At 46.9% G+C, this 15,850-nt stretch overlaps 2 protein-coding genes across 5 annotated transcripts in view; one reads left to right on the forward strand and one right to left on the reverse strand.

Annotated features, from left to right (window-relative positions):
- Positions 1-4,318, reverse strand: part of GPC2 (glypican 2) — a 30,059-nt gene extending 25,741 nt beyond the window's left edge. Inside the window, exon 1 of one of the 4 annotated variants that reach the window (XM_069948671.1) lies at positions 4,215-4,318. Coding sequence is in view for 2 of the 4 variants with exons in the window: in XM_069948654.1 (XP_069804755.1) it covers positions 3,930-3,959 (30 nt within the window). In the remaining 2 variants the exon portion in view is untranslated. Of the gene's footprint in view, positions 1-3,929 lie in introns of all 4 variants that reach the window. The other 3 variants (XM_069948677.1, XM_069948663.1, XM_069948654.1) reach the window with 3 other exon arrangements.
- The window catches only part of STAG3 (STAG3 cohesin complex component), a 50,676-nt gene continuing 38,962 nt past the window's right edge, over positions 4,137-15,850 (forward strand). Inside the window, exons 1-8 of the mRNA XM_069948642.1 lie at positions 4,137-4,242; positions 5,237-5,427; positions 6,989-7,100; positions 7,591-7,671; positions 7,758-7,854; positions 9,844-9,920; positions 10,153-10,357; positions 13,419-13,603. Of these exons, the coding sequence (XP_069804743.1) occupies positions 5,243-5,427; positions 6,989-7,100; positions 7,591-7,671; positions 7,758-7,854; positions 9,844-9,920; positions 10,153-10,357; positions 13,419-13,603 (942 nt within the window). The 5' untranslated portion in view covers positions 4,137-4,242; positions 5,237-5,242. The remainder of the gene's footprint in view (positions 4,243-5,236; positions 5,428-6,988; positions 7,101-7,590; positions 7,672-7,757; positions 7,855-9,843; positions 9,921-10,152; positions 10,358-13,418; positions 13,604-15,850) is intronic.

Genomic DNA, 15,850 nt, shown 5'->3' on the forward strand with positions numbered 1-15,850 from the left:
ACTATAGTAAATCCAACGGCACTCCAAGATGTGTTAAAATCCAAAGATGTGATTTATTCACGTGGTTAAATCATGTTGCAGCACAGCAAACAAAGAGGCAACGTTTCTGTGGCCTCACGCCACATGAAAATGGTGGCGTGAGGCCACAGAAACGTTGCCTCTTTGTTTGCTGTGCTGCAACATGATTTAACCACGTGAATAAATCACATCTTTGGATTTCAACACATCTTGGAGTGCCGTTGGATTTACTATAGTAGATAGATAGATAGATAGATAGATAATAGATAGATGGATGATAGATAGATAAATAGATAGATAATAGATAGATAATAGATAGATGGATGATAGATAGATAGATAGATAGATAGATAGATAGATAGATAGATAGATAATAGATAGATGGATGATAGATAGATAGATAGATAGATAGATAGATAGATAGATAGATAATAGATAGATAGGAGATAGATAATAGATAGATAGATAGGAGATAGATAGATAGGAGATAGATAATTATGGGGTGGATAGATGGATAGCCGTGTGATACACGTTATATATAATGAGGTGACTATAGAGGGGGCTGCGGATAAATGAGCAGCAGTTGCCCCCTCCTCCTCCTCTCCCCCTGTGGTCCATCTGTCACCCTGTGGGGAGCAGACCCTCTCAGCAGTGACATTAGTGGGGGGAGCAGGTGTGTATAGTGCTGGTGACTGCTATAATGGTGGAGATAATCCGTACCCTGTGAGCTGATGATCCTATTATACACACACAGGGCACAGACCACCAGTGAGGGGTGCGCTGGGATCCTCAGGAAGAGCAGACAAAGACATGAGAGGATGGAGAGGGGTCACCCCCCCCCAATACACAGCACAGCCAGGGATTATGGGATATCTCCTCCAGCTCAGACTGGGGGTCCGCTCATATAGCGAGGGGCTGTGTAGGGAAGCACAGTCTATGGGGCGCTGATATCTAACAGAGGGGGGACCCTATAATATCCCGGTCCTCCGCAGCAATCAATCACGTTGCTCCTTTCATTTTTAAAAATGTCTTTGAGATTTATTCAACTAGTTTCAGAAAGTTATATAGATTTGTAAGTTATTTCTACTGTAAAAAATCTTCAGTCTTCTAGTACTTATCAGCTGCTGTATGTCCGGCAGGATGTGGTTTATTCTCTCCAGTCTGACACAGTGCTCTCTGCTGCCACCTCTGTCCATGTCAGGAACTGTCCAGAGCAGCAGCAAATCCCCATAGAAAACCTCTCCTGCTCTGGACAGTTCCTGACATGGACAGAGGTGGCAGCAGAGAGCGCTGTGTCAGACTGGAGAGAATACACCACTTCCTGCAGGACATACAGTAGCTGATAAGTACTGGAAGACTTAAGATTTTTTAATAGAAGTAAATCACGAACCTATGTAACTTTCTGACACCAGTTAATTTGAAAGTAAAAGATTTTCACTGGAGTACCCCTTTTAACCTCTTAGGGGCATATGACGTACCCGTACGTCATATGTCCCCGAGAGATGTTCAGAGTGGGGCCGCCGCCGTCCCGGGTGCCGTGTGTAGCCCAGGGTCGTGGGTATTAGCGGGCACGGTCTGATCGCCGTACCGGCTAATACAGTAATCAGATACAGCTTTCAAAGATGACAGCTGCACCCTAACCCCAGGGGGAATAACCCTAACCCCAGGGGGGGGGGAATAACCCTAAGGGCCATATTCCACCGGACGATTATCGTTCAGATTATCGTTAAATCGTTCGAATCTAAACGATAATCGTTCGGTTGAAATGCAGTAACAATTAACGACCGAACGAGAAATCGTTGATCGCTTTATAAGACCTGGACCTATTTTTATCGTTGCTCGTTCGCAAAACGTTCGCATTGAATAAGACATTGTTCGGTCGTTCGCAATAGATACGAACGCAATAGCGAAGAAATACGGAAGAAGAAACGATCGCAATTACGATCATAAGTAACGATTATCGTTCCATGGAAATGAGTGAACATTTTCAGGTCTTTCGCAATAGCGGTCGTTTGAGATCGTTAATCGTTAACGATTATGCTAACGATAATCGTCCGGTGGAATAGGGCCCTAAGGGTGGTATTACACGAAGCGATTATCGTTCGAATAATCGTTCAATCGGTCGTATTTGAACGATTATCTTTAAGTGTAATAGTAGACAACGATTAAACGACGAATGATTGGTCGTTGGTCGTTTAATAGGTTTTGAATCTATTTTTATCGTTTGTCTTTTACACATCGTTCGCACATCGTTCGTTTGAATAAGATGTCGTTAGCCGTTCCCTGTTCATTCGCAAATTGAAAGGGGAGTGTTCTTGAATTTTGTTGCTCCAATATAACCGATAATCTTTCCGTGTAGTAAAACGAACGATTATTAGGCAACCGCTATTGCGATCGTTGGAGATCGTTTATCGTTAATTGAAAAAAAATCGCTTCGTGTAATACCACCCTAACCCCAGGGGGAATAACCCTAACCCCAGGGTGGGGGGAATAACCCTAACCTCAGGGGGAATAACCCTAACCTCAGGGGGAATAACCCTAACCTAACCCTAACCCCAGGGGGGGGAATAACCCTAACCCCAGGGGTGGAAATAACCCTAACCCCAGGGGGGGGGGAAATAACCCTAACCCCATGGGGAATAACCCTAACCCCAGGGGGGGGGGATAACCCTAACCCCAGGGGGGGAACAACCCTAACCCCAGGGGGGGGATAGCCCTAACCCCAGGGGGGAATAACCCTAACCCCAGGGGGGGAACAACCCTAACCCCAGGGGGGGAACAACCCTAACCCCAGGGGGGGAACAACCCTAACCCCAGGGGGGGAACAACCCTAACCCCAGGGGGGGAACAACCCTAACCCCAGGGGGGGAACAACCCTAACCCCAGGGGGGGGGATAGCCCTAACCCCATGGGGGAATAACCCTAACACCAGGGGGGAATAACCCTAACACCAGGGGGAATAACCCTAACCCCAGGGGAGCTTCTAGTATAAGTGTAAAAAAAAGTGTTAGTATCAATAAAAAGCCCCCTCCCCTAATAAAAGTCTGAATAACCCCCCTTTTCCCATGTAATAAATAAAAGTATATAAATAAATAAACATGTTTGCTATCGCCGCGTGCGTAATTGCCCGAAATATTAATCACATTACTGATCTCGCACGGTAAACGGCTTAAGCGCCAAAAAATCCCAGAGTTCAAAATTGTGCATTTTCGGTCGCATCAAATCCAGAAAAAATTTAATAAAAAGTGATCAAGTCAAATATGCGCAATCAAGTTACCGATCACATCATGGCGCAAAAAATGACACCTGACACAGCCCCATAGACCAAAGGATAACAGCGCTATAAGCCTGGGAATAGAGCGATTTTTAGGAACATATATTTGTTAACAATGGTTTGAATTTGTTACAGGCCATCAGATACAATATAAGTTATACATGTTACATATCATTATAATCGTAACGACCTGTGGAACATGCATAACAAGTCAGTTTTGCGAATGGCATAAAAACAAAAAAACCCTAAATAAAAAAAACTGGGTTGGACATGGTAGGACCTCCAGACAACTGTGACTTGGCTGGGGGACAACATGGCCGCTGTCACTGGGGTTCAGCCATGTCATCCAGGGTGCTAAGCAGTAAATAGCCCCATGGGGTACAGTACCATTGTGGGACTAGATAGGAAATAAGGTGGAAGGGTGAGTTCACACAACGGAATCCGTGCAGAAAAGTTTCAGTAGATTCCGTCGCTAATACCCGCTCACGGCCGCCCGCCTATACGCCGGCTCCATAGACACCATTCTATGGTCGGGCGGATTCCGCCTTCCGCCGAAAAAACCGACAGCGGAGAGGTGAGCGGACGTGACGTAATCTGATACAACATAGGAGAATATTTATCAAAAATTAAATTATACTATAAAGTAATAGACTTTGGGCGTCCACATAGCCCCAGGAACGAATCTGACAGGAGAGAGACATATCCCTGTACCATCGCCTCACACAGCCACCTAAAATGGCCGCCAGGCGTCTCTTCATGAACATGGCGCCAAAACACAGCGCTCTCCCTATTGGTCGATCCCCGTGCCTCAGGGGCGGAGCTTCAGGCCTTGTCTCCAGCTGGTAGTGGGCGTGGCTTTAGATTCCCGCCCTGTTAGTTCAGTCAGTCAGTCTGTCGGCGGCGGAGAGCTGCGGGTGATTACCTCAGGTTCATCGTCTCACCCGAATACTGTAAGCAGACACCCTGTTGGGGGCGGGGCCCGTGTACAGCCTGTTATCCTGTCACTGTGAGTCATAGGGTAGATGTATTGTCATGTACTGGGCTGCAGTCCTGTGTGTATAGGAGGCTCATTCCCCCGGGGTCTCCCGGCAGGGGCCGGGGTCAGTCCTGATTGCCGTCAGTGAACTGCTTCCCTTATAGAAGTGAATGGAAGTTGAGGCTGTTGCCATGGAGACATCAGGATGAACTGTAAGTCATAGGTCACGTGATATTATAGTGTGTGTCTCCAGCCACTGGACAGCGTAGTCACGTGATACAACTATACTATCATTGGTCAGCACGGTCATGTGACTTACCACTAGGTTCTATGCCTTCTGGTAGTGCAGCTCAGTTACATTGAAGTGAAAGGAGGCAGCTGTAATACCACACACAACCTGAGACCAGGGGGCACACTTTTTTTTTTTTTTTTTTTTTAAAGCAGTCTTTTTGTTGTAAATTCATCTCCCCGGTAATTGTGAATATTGGGGTCCCGGACGGAGTTCCCCTTTGTAGGGATTATCTAGCGTCAGAAAAACCTGTCCGCTTTCTTTCAAAAACAGCGCCATGCCAGTGTCATCCTAAATTAATCCAGACACTGGATGAGGTCTCAATTCCCTCTATATATGCACGTATCAGTCCAGCTACTGCTAGTAGAGCAGAGTGGTGGTCGGTAATGGGAGGGACGGAGCAGCGTATCAGGAGAAGTAGACAAGATTACATTATTGTATTTGCAAAAATATAAAGTGATGATTCCTACAAGGATATCTATATTAGAGGAGGGGGGGTACCCCTTTAGGTAAGGGCTCATTTTATAGTAACTTTTCCTCATTTGAGACAAAACAGTAAAGGGATCTAGTATTGTATCTCAGGGAGAAGCCATCAACATTAGCAGCTTGGCTTCTGTATACTGGGGAGTGTGCGGCATGCTGGGATATGTAGTGAATGCGGCACATGTGTCTCTTACAGGTCATCATGGAGATGGCGTCTCCTGTCCCCCACACCCCAGAGGCCTCTCCTACCCCCTCCTCATCTCCGGTGTCGGCCATCAGCTTCCGCTCACCATCACTAAGGCAGGAAGTCACCAGCGGATCACCGACCAGTGATGGAGGAAGAGGAGAAACGACGAGCACCGGGGAGGAGCCGGGAGCTGCCGACATGTGAGGATCCTGTATAGTTCCTATAGAGACCCCTCTAAAACTTCCCTTTCTGTTCTTCTGATTCTGTTTTTTTTTTTCTTCCTCATCTTCTAAAAACTAAAACTTTTTTTTTTTACTCTTCCATGAGCAACGGATGAGGGATTGTATTAAGAGTGATAAATGGCAGCTCTCACGTTACCGTATAATGTATCATTGGGGGGCGGGGATACGTTTTTTTTATTCTGAGTTCAATGTGAGGTATGAATGTCATTTTATCTGTATTCTGAGGATCAGTCTTATTACAGTTATAGCCAATTTATATAATCTTTCATCACTTTTATGCCGCCCCAACCACAAATCCTCAGGGCGGTCCCTGGTCAGAGTTTTTAATATAAACGATATATGTTTTTTATATATAGGAAAACTATACCGCAGCACTCCTGGGATAGAAATGAACACAACGTGTTGATTTCCTCAAACCGCTTTGCGTTGTGTATAATTCTATCCCAGGAATAGGGCCTTAAGCCCCTATTCCACAGAACGATTATGGTTTATGAACTCGCTCCAACGACTGCTCGTTAACGATAATCGCTTCGTGGAATTGGTGTAAACAAGCAAACGGCAAAGGCGAAATCGTTATATTGTCTTTTAAAATTGTTTTTCAGCATGTCAAAAAAAAAACATTGGTCTTTGAAAGATAATTTGCTAATCGGTTCGTAAAATTAGAAATCTTTCAGTCGTTCGTAAAAACGTTTAAAAAAAGGCAGGTGTGTCATATGGTCATGATCACCCCAGCAAACGTTTTAAACGACCATGTAACGACCGCAAAATAATCGTTACACTACATATATCGTTCATGTTATGTGTTATCGTTCGCTAAAAAAAAAATTAGTTTAGTGATCGTTAACGAGCGGTCGTTAGAGCGAGTTTATGAACGATAATCGTTCCGTGAAATAGGGCCTTTAAGCGGATAACAGCATTCAGCCTATTTACCAGTTTATATGTACTATTACTTGCATTGCAGTGTACTGTCTCCTATTACTCCTATTACAGCCTGCCTCTGCTGTACAATCATGGCCTGTCAGGAAGCCTTCATAAGGTCCTTGGTTGCCATGACCCCAAGATTGTGTCATGGGGGGCAAACAGTGACCGGGAGGGTTTGTTACGTGGCCTTTAGCCAACTAGGCCAGAGGAGTCAAACTTCATCTCTCCAGCTGTTGCTTAACTACAATTCCCATCATGTCTGGATCCTCAAGCCAAAGCTTTAGCTGTCCAGGCACAATGGGAATTGTAGCTTTACAGCAGCTGAGGGGCCGTAGTTTGACGCCTGTAATCTAGACATTGTGGTTGCTGCTACTCATATTAACAGGGGGTTATGTTGCCGGGATCAGCGTTATCTCCAATCCCACCTGCTGGCAGGGAATAGCAGCTGCAGAGTAAGCAGCCGTGTATAGAACACGCTCAACACATCTGACTCCCAGATTCCACAATTGATGTACAAGTACTTCACATGTCGGGACGGGCTTATTACCACAGTGCAGTAATGTGTAGATAGTAACATGATACCGCTTATATATTGTAGGGAGATGGAGAGTCTACTAGAATCAATTGATGATGATGACGAAAGTGACTTTGAAGAAACTTTAAGAAAGAAACTCAAGAGAACTCGTAGACCGGCTGTGAAGCAGACCCAGGTTAGGGGAATAGAAACCATCTTCTATGGCAGACTTGTTTTAAAGCTTTGGCTGTCCGGGCATGATGGGACAGCTGGAGGGCCGGAGTTTGGCATCCCTGTTTTAGGGATTCTCAATGTATCGGTGTCAGGCTGCTGCAAAAAAAGCCACACCTCACACATACAGGATCAGCTGCTGACACTACAGGTCCATGGGGTCAAGACGTCAATGGGTCAGAGCACAGGGGCTCCTCATCAGTATTAGGCAGGTGCTTGTACTGTTGTTTATGTACTGTGTGGCGGTGGTTTTGGGGTTCTAGTCAATGTGTTTGTGGGGCCATCTGCTGAGCAGGGGCGGAGCGGTCAGCTATGTCTATGAGCAGTGGGCCTCCAGCTGCATATGTTGCATTAGCACACATAAATAGGAAATGTCTAGAACCCCTTTAGTCTCTGGGATGTTACATTGACTCACTTTAATTTCTAAACTGCATATCCATTTTTTTATTTCCTAGGCCATAAAGCAAGGCAGAGGAGATGTCATAGCCGGCAAGGACCTGTTTGAAGCTCTCAGACTCGGCAGAAGCGCCATGCAGGTGAGGTGCAGTCGGTTATGTGAAGCTTGAGATAATCATGTACGCTTGAATGAATTTTTTATGACCTGTTCCATATCCTCTTACAGGCGCTGGTAGGTGATTGGCTGGACGGCTACAAGACAGACCGCCAGGCGGCTCTATTGGGGCTCATCAACTTTATTATCCAGGCTTGTGGGTGTAAAGGTGAGCAGTGGTGGCCTGGCTGAGGCAGTAACAGGCTTCTCTGCTGTATTGGTTTATTTCTTTATTTCTCACATACAAATTGTGGGTAAGAAAAATAAAATTATGTCAAATTGCTTTGCCTCCTACCTATGTAGCAGTGGTGAGATTACCCCCCAGGGACTGCCCCAGTGATGCTGCTGCTGAACAATTCTCATGTTATAAGTTGTTGACATATGAGTACTTGGGCAATCCATCACTGTATTCATCCTCTGGGGCCCCACAGAATGAAGGGGCCACAGGTGCTGTATCCTACTACATCTCCATACACAGTGGCCCCTAGCCATCAGCAAGTAACTGCAGCCAGTCCTATAGAGTTGGATGAGTGGTTCATTTTCCTGCACAGCGCCCCCTGGGGGATGCAGACCTAAACCAGGATTGCAGCCACTATATTTTTTTAATAAATTCCAATGATTAAAGGGAACCTGTCACCCCCCGTACCGGGGTGACAGGCTCCCGACCCCCCGTTAGAGACCCCTATACTTACCTCATCCCGCCGGGTCCCGCTTCTGGAGGTGGTCGGGTCCCGGAGATCTCAGCCGCTGCAGCCCGGCGCGCGCGCTGAGAGATGAGTCCAACACTCATAGAGAATGACAGGAGAGTCCAGCGCTCCGTCATTCTCTATGAGCGTTGGACTCATCTGTCAGCGCGCGCGCCGGGCTGCAGCGGCTGAGATCTCCGGGACCCGACCACCTCCAGAAGCGGGACCCGGCGGGATGAGGTAAGTATAGGGGTCTCTAACGGGGGGTCGGGAGCCTGTCACCCCGGCACGGGGGGTGACAGGTTCCCTTTAAGCGACAATGGTGTGTTAAATAAAAGGGTGGATGTGTGTGTGCGGATATTTTATATCTATCTATCTCATACACACACACCAAAAATAATGATTTTCTATTCTGAATAACATGTAAAACATGAACCAAACAATGAGAAACTGCTGAATATGTCATGTTATAAGTTACTGTACAGTACAGCAATCAACATGTGGAGTATAATGTATAGTAAGTGCATAAACCTGGAAAAACAGCAGACTTAAAGGGTTTCTCTGGGCAAATATAGACTGTCCACAGGATCAGTTCACTGTGTAGTGCTTGCAGTGTACAGCTAATCGGCAGGGGTGGTCAGTGTTTTATCCTGTGCATAGATCATCAATCGTACGTGCATGGAAAACGCCTTGATCTCGACTTTGTTGCAATAAATCTGTGAAGCGCCTGCCTTATAAAGCCGTGCACCTATGTATTCTGCCCTACAAGCAGCAACACGGTTAGAGGGTAATAACTCCACAATATGGATCCTGGCAGAAGAAGCCCTGCATGCATCTATATATCACAGATCCATAAACCAACCATCTGCCTGAGTCTCGGGGCGATTATAAAATGCGTCACTGTGGCAGAAAAAAAAACAAAAACCAATGTTCCTGGGAACCTTTCCTATAGAATTAAAGTGGTTGACCCATAAGATAATTGAAAATATACTTACCAGCTCCACCAGTCCCGTCACTATCATAGCTGATATCGGTGGTCGGGATTTAGGGGATGGGAATATCCATTAACGCGTGTAGCATTTTGATGAGTGTGAACATGGCTCTATTCTCACCAACCTTACACGAACATAATAGATGTTCCTGTAGGTGTCACTGGGATAGACGCGACTGGTGGCATAATGTGAGGTAATTGTCAAGCTAATTGTTTTCTAATTGTATTTTAATGGCAAGTGTTTTCTTAAATCGGATAACCCCTTTATTGTTGGCTTCAGCGTTATGTGCCAGGCGTGATGTGAATAAAATCTAAGGTCGGCAATACACATAAGATGGCTGTGTCACCTGATTCCTCCCCGTTCCTGGCGTTCACTGCTCTGGCCAGTCTTAGCAGCAAGTAGTTACCAAGAAGAAGCCATGTTGGGGTCTGTGGTAGATACAGTGCGGCCTATGAATAATCCACTGTCTGTCCTTTCCAGGCGTAGTGACCAATGAAATGATGGAGACCATGCAGAACACTGAGATCATCAGGAAAATGACTGAAGACTTTAATGAAGTTAGTATGACAGCATTTCCTTATGCGATAAACACTTAGGGCACCCGGCTCGGTCTCCAGCCTCGTGCTCTTCTTTTGAACGCTGGAGGCCCGTCCCCACACGTTGACTAAAGAATGACGGGGTCTTTATTATCCGAGAAGTGACAACCGATATTAGCAGCTGCTGCAGACGTCTTATTTACTGTGATATGTGCAGTTTTCCATATAGATTGGATAATGTCTTCCTCCCCAGGACTCTGCAGACTATCCTCTGTCACTCACTACCAGACCATGGAAAAAGTTCAGGGGGAATTTTGGAGAATTTTTGGACACGTTGGTCAGCTGCTGTCAGTACAACATCCTCTATGATGGGATTCTTATGGACATGCTCATCTCTTTCCTGGTCGGACTCTCTGACTCTCAGGTCCGAGCCTTCAGACATACCAGCACGTTTGCAGGTGAGTTTTCTGCAGGTGATCATGCAGTCCTTGTATCAAGAATAGAATACGTTACAGGACCGCCATGGTTTTTTTGCACCTCTGATCTGGTGATTCTTTGTAATGTCTTTTGGGTGGCTCCTTATGTACTAAACTGAATTTCCGTAGCTCCTGGATAGCGTGTTCTGCCTATGATCACTAGTTTCAGTAAAGCTACTGGCTTTGGTCTTACCAAGGTTAACCCTTTGGCTATCCAGGCATGATGGGAATTGTAGTTTTTAACCCCTTAACGACCCATGACGTGTCATGGCGCTGTTAGGGGGGTTCAGAGAGGGGTTGCTTTCTGCAGCCCGGGACCGTGGCTAATAAGGACATTTAAATGCAGCTGTCAGACATGACAGCTGCATCTAAATGCCCTACAGAGCGCCATCCATGGTGTCTAGTGACAGGAACATATTTGGTATTGTCGCATGCGTAATCCCCTGAACTATAGTATATCATTACTGATCTCTCACAGTAAATGGTGAAAGCACAAAAAAATTCTAAATTGCAAATTTGCACATTTTTGGTCGCATAAAATACACAAAAATTGTAATAGAAAGTGATTAAAAGTCTCATACGCAATCAAGCTACTGAAAGAAAGTACAGATCATGGTGCAAAAAAATGACACCTCAAACAGCCCCATAGACCAAAGGATAAAAGTGTTAAAATTACGCAAATAGAGCGATTTTAAGGAACATTTAGGTTTTTTTTTAAAGATTTCAATTTTTTCAGAGCAGTCAGATAAAATAAAAGTAATGCAAGTTGCATAACATTGTAATCCTAAAATTTTGTGGAACATGTATAACATGTCAGTTTTACCATAGGTTGAACCACATAAACACCCCCCCCCCCCCCCCCCCTCAAATGAAACAAAATGCATTTTATTTTCATTTGCACCACACACACAATTTTTTTTCTGGTTTCACAGCATATTTTATGCTGACCTGAATGCCGTCCCCCATGGTCGTCAGGCTTCCAAATGTTATTTCAGTACCCCAAAGATAGAATATTTACCCCGGGTATCTATTGCACCCAAGTGTGATCTGTGTTTGCACCTTTCCATCCATGTTCGGAGGCTGTATAATACTACATTCTGCTGCTAGCCATGGCTTCCTTGGGGAGGGACCAGGAGCAAGACCTGGGGCGATCAGCTGATCTGATGCGTCAAGCCCTGTAAAGCAGAACTCTGTGTACTTTAATAGCTCAGCTTATTCGGCCCATTGAACACAGAATGATTTAGTGGTTCTTAATCCATATAAAAAGGAAGAAGCTGTGTTGCTTCCATGAGATAAGCGGGACCCCCCCCCCCCCCCTGGACTTCACAGAAATAACGGGCTTTCAGGTACAGATCCAGCCATGGCTGATGTGAGCGGCTTCAGGTATAATCCCTGTAGGATGTCGGGATGGGATTTTCTGCCGGTGCCCGGCTCCTCTCTGATTGATGTGGGTGGATAATGTACGATGAGCAATAAATCTTATGCATTTCTCTACCATCTGTTCGTCTGGACCTGTCTGTGGATTTCACTGATCCCCCCGCCGCTTCTGCTGACACCCCCCTCTCCTGGCTTTGGCTGCCGGTTATCAGATGACTTTAATATCTTGATTACTATAAAGGTTATGGGTTAGAGGAGTGTATGGTGTGTGTGTGTGTGTGGGCACAGCCAGAGCCTGGCATCCGTGCTGAACCCAGCAACGTGCTGGATATGAAGAGCAGATGTCCCAGACAGAAATCACATCTGGCCTCATGTGCCCTAAGCCCATTATAACTCATTGATAACTGCAATGATGTTACTGTTTATCTCTTATTGTATGTGGTGGATAGCGAAGTCGGACCAGTTTGTGTTGTGGAATCAGCTACAGTAACGTACAATAACACACAGACACACATACTGTAGATAGAGTTTAAAACAAGACGCAGATTTATCAAGTCCGAGCCATAGTCCCACAGCAGGGGGCGCTCAACTAACTTTAGTAATGATCTGAAGGACCGAGTTTTGTTTTCTAAACTTTATAAAACAGATGTGTTATTTGTTAGTGGGAAAGCTGAGCCAGAGCTCAAACTTAAAGGGGTACTCCACCGGGGGTGGGGGGGCACTTTTTTGCTGGGACTGGTTCCAGCGGCAGGTCCCGCATCGCGGTGCTCCGGTGGCCGGTTCCCGGCCGCTTCCGGGTGTCTGAACCGGCCGCTTCCGGGTGTCTAACTTGACGTGACGTCTCAGGTCCACTCAGCCACTCAGTGACGGAGACTGGATCCGTATCTCGTATCGTCACAGGCCTGCGTCAGACACCCGGAAGCGGCCGGGTACCGGCCACCGGAGCGCCGGACCAGGGAGGTGAGTGGACCTCTTTTCCCTCGGCCACCTCCTCCCCGGTCCCAGCAAAAAAGTGCCCCCCGCTGGAGTACCCCTTTAAGACCCCCAGATGAGATGCCTAAACTTCAGACCCCAGAGGGGAGCCCTGAACTTATTCACACCCCAAATGGGACCCCTAAACTCATTCAGACCCCAGATGGGACCCTTGAACTCATTCAGACCCCAGATGGGACCCTTGAACTCATTCAGACCCCAGATGGGACCCTTGAACTCATTCAGACCCCAGATGGGACCCTTGAACTCATTCAGACCCCAGATGGGACCCTTGAACTCATTCAGACCCCAGATGGGACCCTTGAACTCATTCAGACCCCAGATGGGACCCTTGAACTCATTCAGACCCCAGATGGGACCCTTGAACTCATTCAGACCCCAGATGGGACCCTTGAACTCATTCAGACCCCAGATGGGACTCTTTAACTCATTCAGACCCCAGATGGGACCCCTAAACTAATTCAGATCCTAGGTGGGATCCTTGAACTCATTCAGACCCCAGATGGGACCCCTTAACTTATTCAGACCCTTGAATTTAATCATACGCTAATGAGAGGTTTATGGTGCTGTGATTCCAGGCTATTGTTGGGGGTAGTAAGAGGGAAATACATTGTTGTCTGATCACAGCTATTTGTAATAGAAATCTGTTTCTATCCCTCCTTCTGTTCTTGAGTTTGTAACACCCCAGCTATCTCCCGTTCTCCAGCCATGAAGATGATTACGGCCTTAGTAAAGGTAGCGAGGGACCTGAAGCATCACCAGGACACCAGCCAGCGCCAGTTCAATGTGGAGAGAGCGAAGAGTCCAGAGAATAGATCAGCGGAGCGGCTGGAGACGCTGGTGGAGAAGATGTCAGAGGTGATTGTCCTGGCTATGGGCTTTCTTTGGTTGGATTGACAACGTCCTAAAGGTGGAAATTTCTTGGTGTCCGATAATTTATACTACTGCTATTGGGCTATTCACATAGCATACTTACCCACTGTACAGCTCTCCAGCTTGTCTTTTCAGTTCTCTGTGTGCCGGAGCACTGGGGAGAGAGCGGCCTCTTGTGGCTGGAGGTATAATGCTGCCTCCGGCCAGATGAGGGCTGCACACTGCACTGGTCTCTACCTCTGAGGGACAGTGCATGAGTGACGTCATTTGCACCATTGTGGGAGCTGGTAAGATGACGTTGGCACGTCTACCAGTTGCATACATATGCATGTAATTTGCAATATACAGTTTTGCCCCTAATGGATGTCTATGAGTATGTGTAACATCAGCAAACCTTAAAGTGACTCTGTACCCACAATCTGACCTCCCCAAACCACTTGTACCTTCAGATACACAGAAAAAAAGACAAATTTGGTCAGCTCTCCTAGAACACCATTAACACTAGGCAGGAGCACGTTGCTATGGCTGAAGTTGCAAAAACACAAAAAAAATGCAACAGCTCACCGCAATGGCAAGATACAGACCCACTACAGACATGAAAAAAGTTAAAGCAGCCCCCTGACTGCTAAAATAATTACCTTCAGATAGCTGCTTTTAATCTAAGATCTGTCCTGGGGTCCGTTCGGCAGGTGATGCAGTTATTGTCCTTAAAAACAACTTTTAAACTTGCAGCCCTGTGTCAAATTGGTGTGGCCTAGTGTGTCTATGCCCTAGGATTACGACACCCCTCCACACAGGGCTGAAAATTTAAAAGTGGCTTTAAGGATAATAACTTCAAAAAGCAGCTATCTGAGGGTACAAGCTGCAGGGGGGGGGGTCAGATTATGGATACAGAGTCGCTTTAAGCTTCAGATTTGGCAGATTGATTCACCTAGTAATAGTAAAATGTGCAAACAGTGAAAGTAAGAAGTAGATTTGCTTGTGTACATCTGTGGTCCAGCTTCTTTATATAGAAGACCCCCGTGGGCCTGTTGTGCTCCTATAAGGGCTCTTCAGAAGAGGCCATCACATCCACATTCCAGGTACATATGGCGGCATCATTATACAGCTATTAATGTGCAGTTACTTTATATACATTTCACAGCTTGAGCAGCAGAATGTCAGCTTGGCCCGCACCCCGTGATGATGAAGTGTTGGGAGAAAGTTGGCAAATTCCCATTCTGTACGGTAATATTAAAAGAGCATCTGCCCGATCCCAGCTGTGTTCTGTGCGAGCGATGAATATTCATGTGGCGGATCCTCCATCACTCACATCAGTGTCTGTCTCCTGATGTTCACCCTGATGGTCCCGGAGCTCACAATCTGCACAGCCTGAAATACACAGCAAGAGCAGCGCTCCATCTCTATTGTGTAACTCAGGATTGCAAGTACAGTAATATTGCTATAATATGACATCATGTGACACCTGCTCCCCTCACCACTGACTGTGCCTGCCTTTCCTCCCCTCACCACTGACATTGTAATGGTGCCTGCTTCCTGCTGCCCTCCCTCCCCTCACTACTGACATTGTGATGGTGCCTGCTGCCCCCACCCCCTTCTTGCATCCTGCTGCCCTTCCCTCACCACTGCCGGTGCCTGCTTCCTGCAGCCATCTATCCTTTCACCACTGACTGTGCCTGCTTCCTGCTGCCATCCCTTACCACTGCCGGTGCCTGCTTCCTGCTGCCATCCCTCCCCTCACCACTGTATTCGTGATGGTGCCTGCTTTCTGCTGCCCTCCCCTCACCACTATCTGTGCCAGCTTCTCCTGCTGCCCTCCCTCCACTCGCCACTGATGGTGCCTGCTTCCTGCTGCCATCCCTCCTTTCACCACTGACGGTGCCTGCTTCCTGCTGCCATCCCTCCTTTCACCACTGACGGTGTCTGCTTCCTGCTGCCATTCCTCACCACTGCCGGTGTCTGCTTCCTGCTGCCATCCCTCACCACTGCCGGTGCCTGCTTCCTGCTGCCGTCCATCCTTTCACCGCTGACGGTGCCTGCTTCCTGCTGCCATCCCTCACCACTGACTGTGCCTGCTTCTTGTTGCCATCCCTCCCCTCACCACTGACGGTGCCTGCTTCCTGCTGCCATCCGTCACCACTGACTGTGCCTACTTCCTTCTGCCATCCATCCTTTCACCACTAACTGTGCCTGCTTCCTGCTGCCATCACTCCCCTCACCACTGACTGTGCT

Source organism: Dendropsophus ebraccatus, chromosome 1, assembly GCF_027789765.1.
Source record: "Dendropsophus ebraccatus isolate aDenEbr1 chromosome 1, aDenEbr1.pat, whole genome shotgun sequence".
Taxonomy (NCBI): domain Eukaryota; kingdom Metazoa; phylum Chordata; class Amphibia; order Anura; family Hylidae; genus Dendropsophus; species Dendropsophus ebraccatus.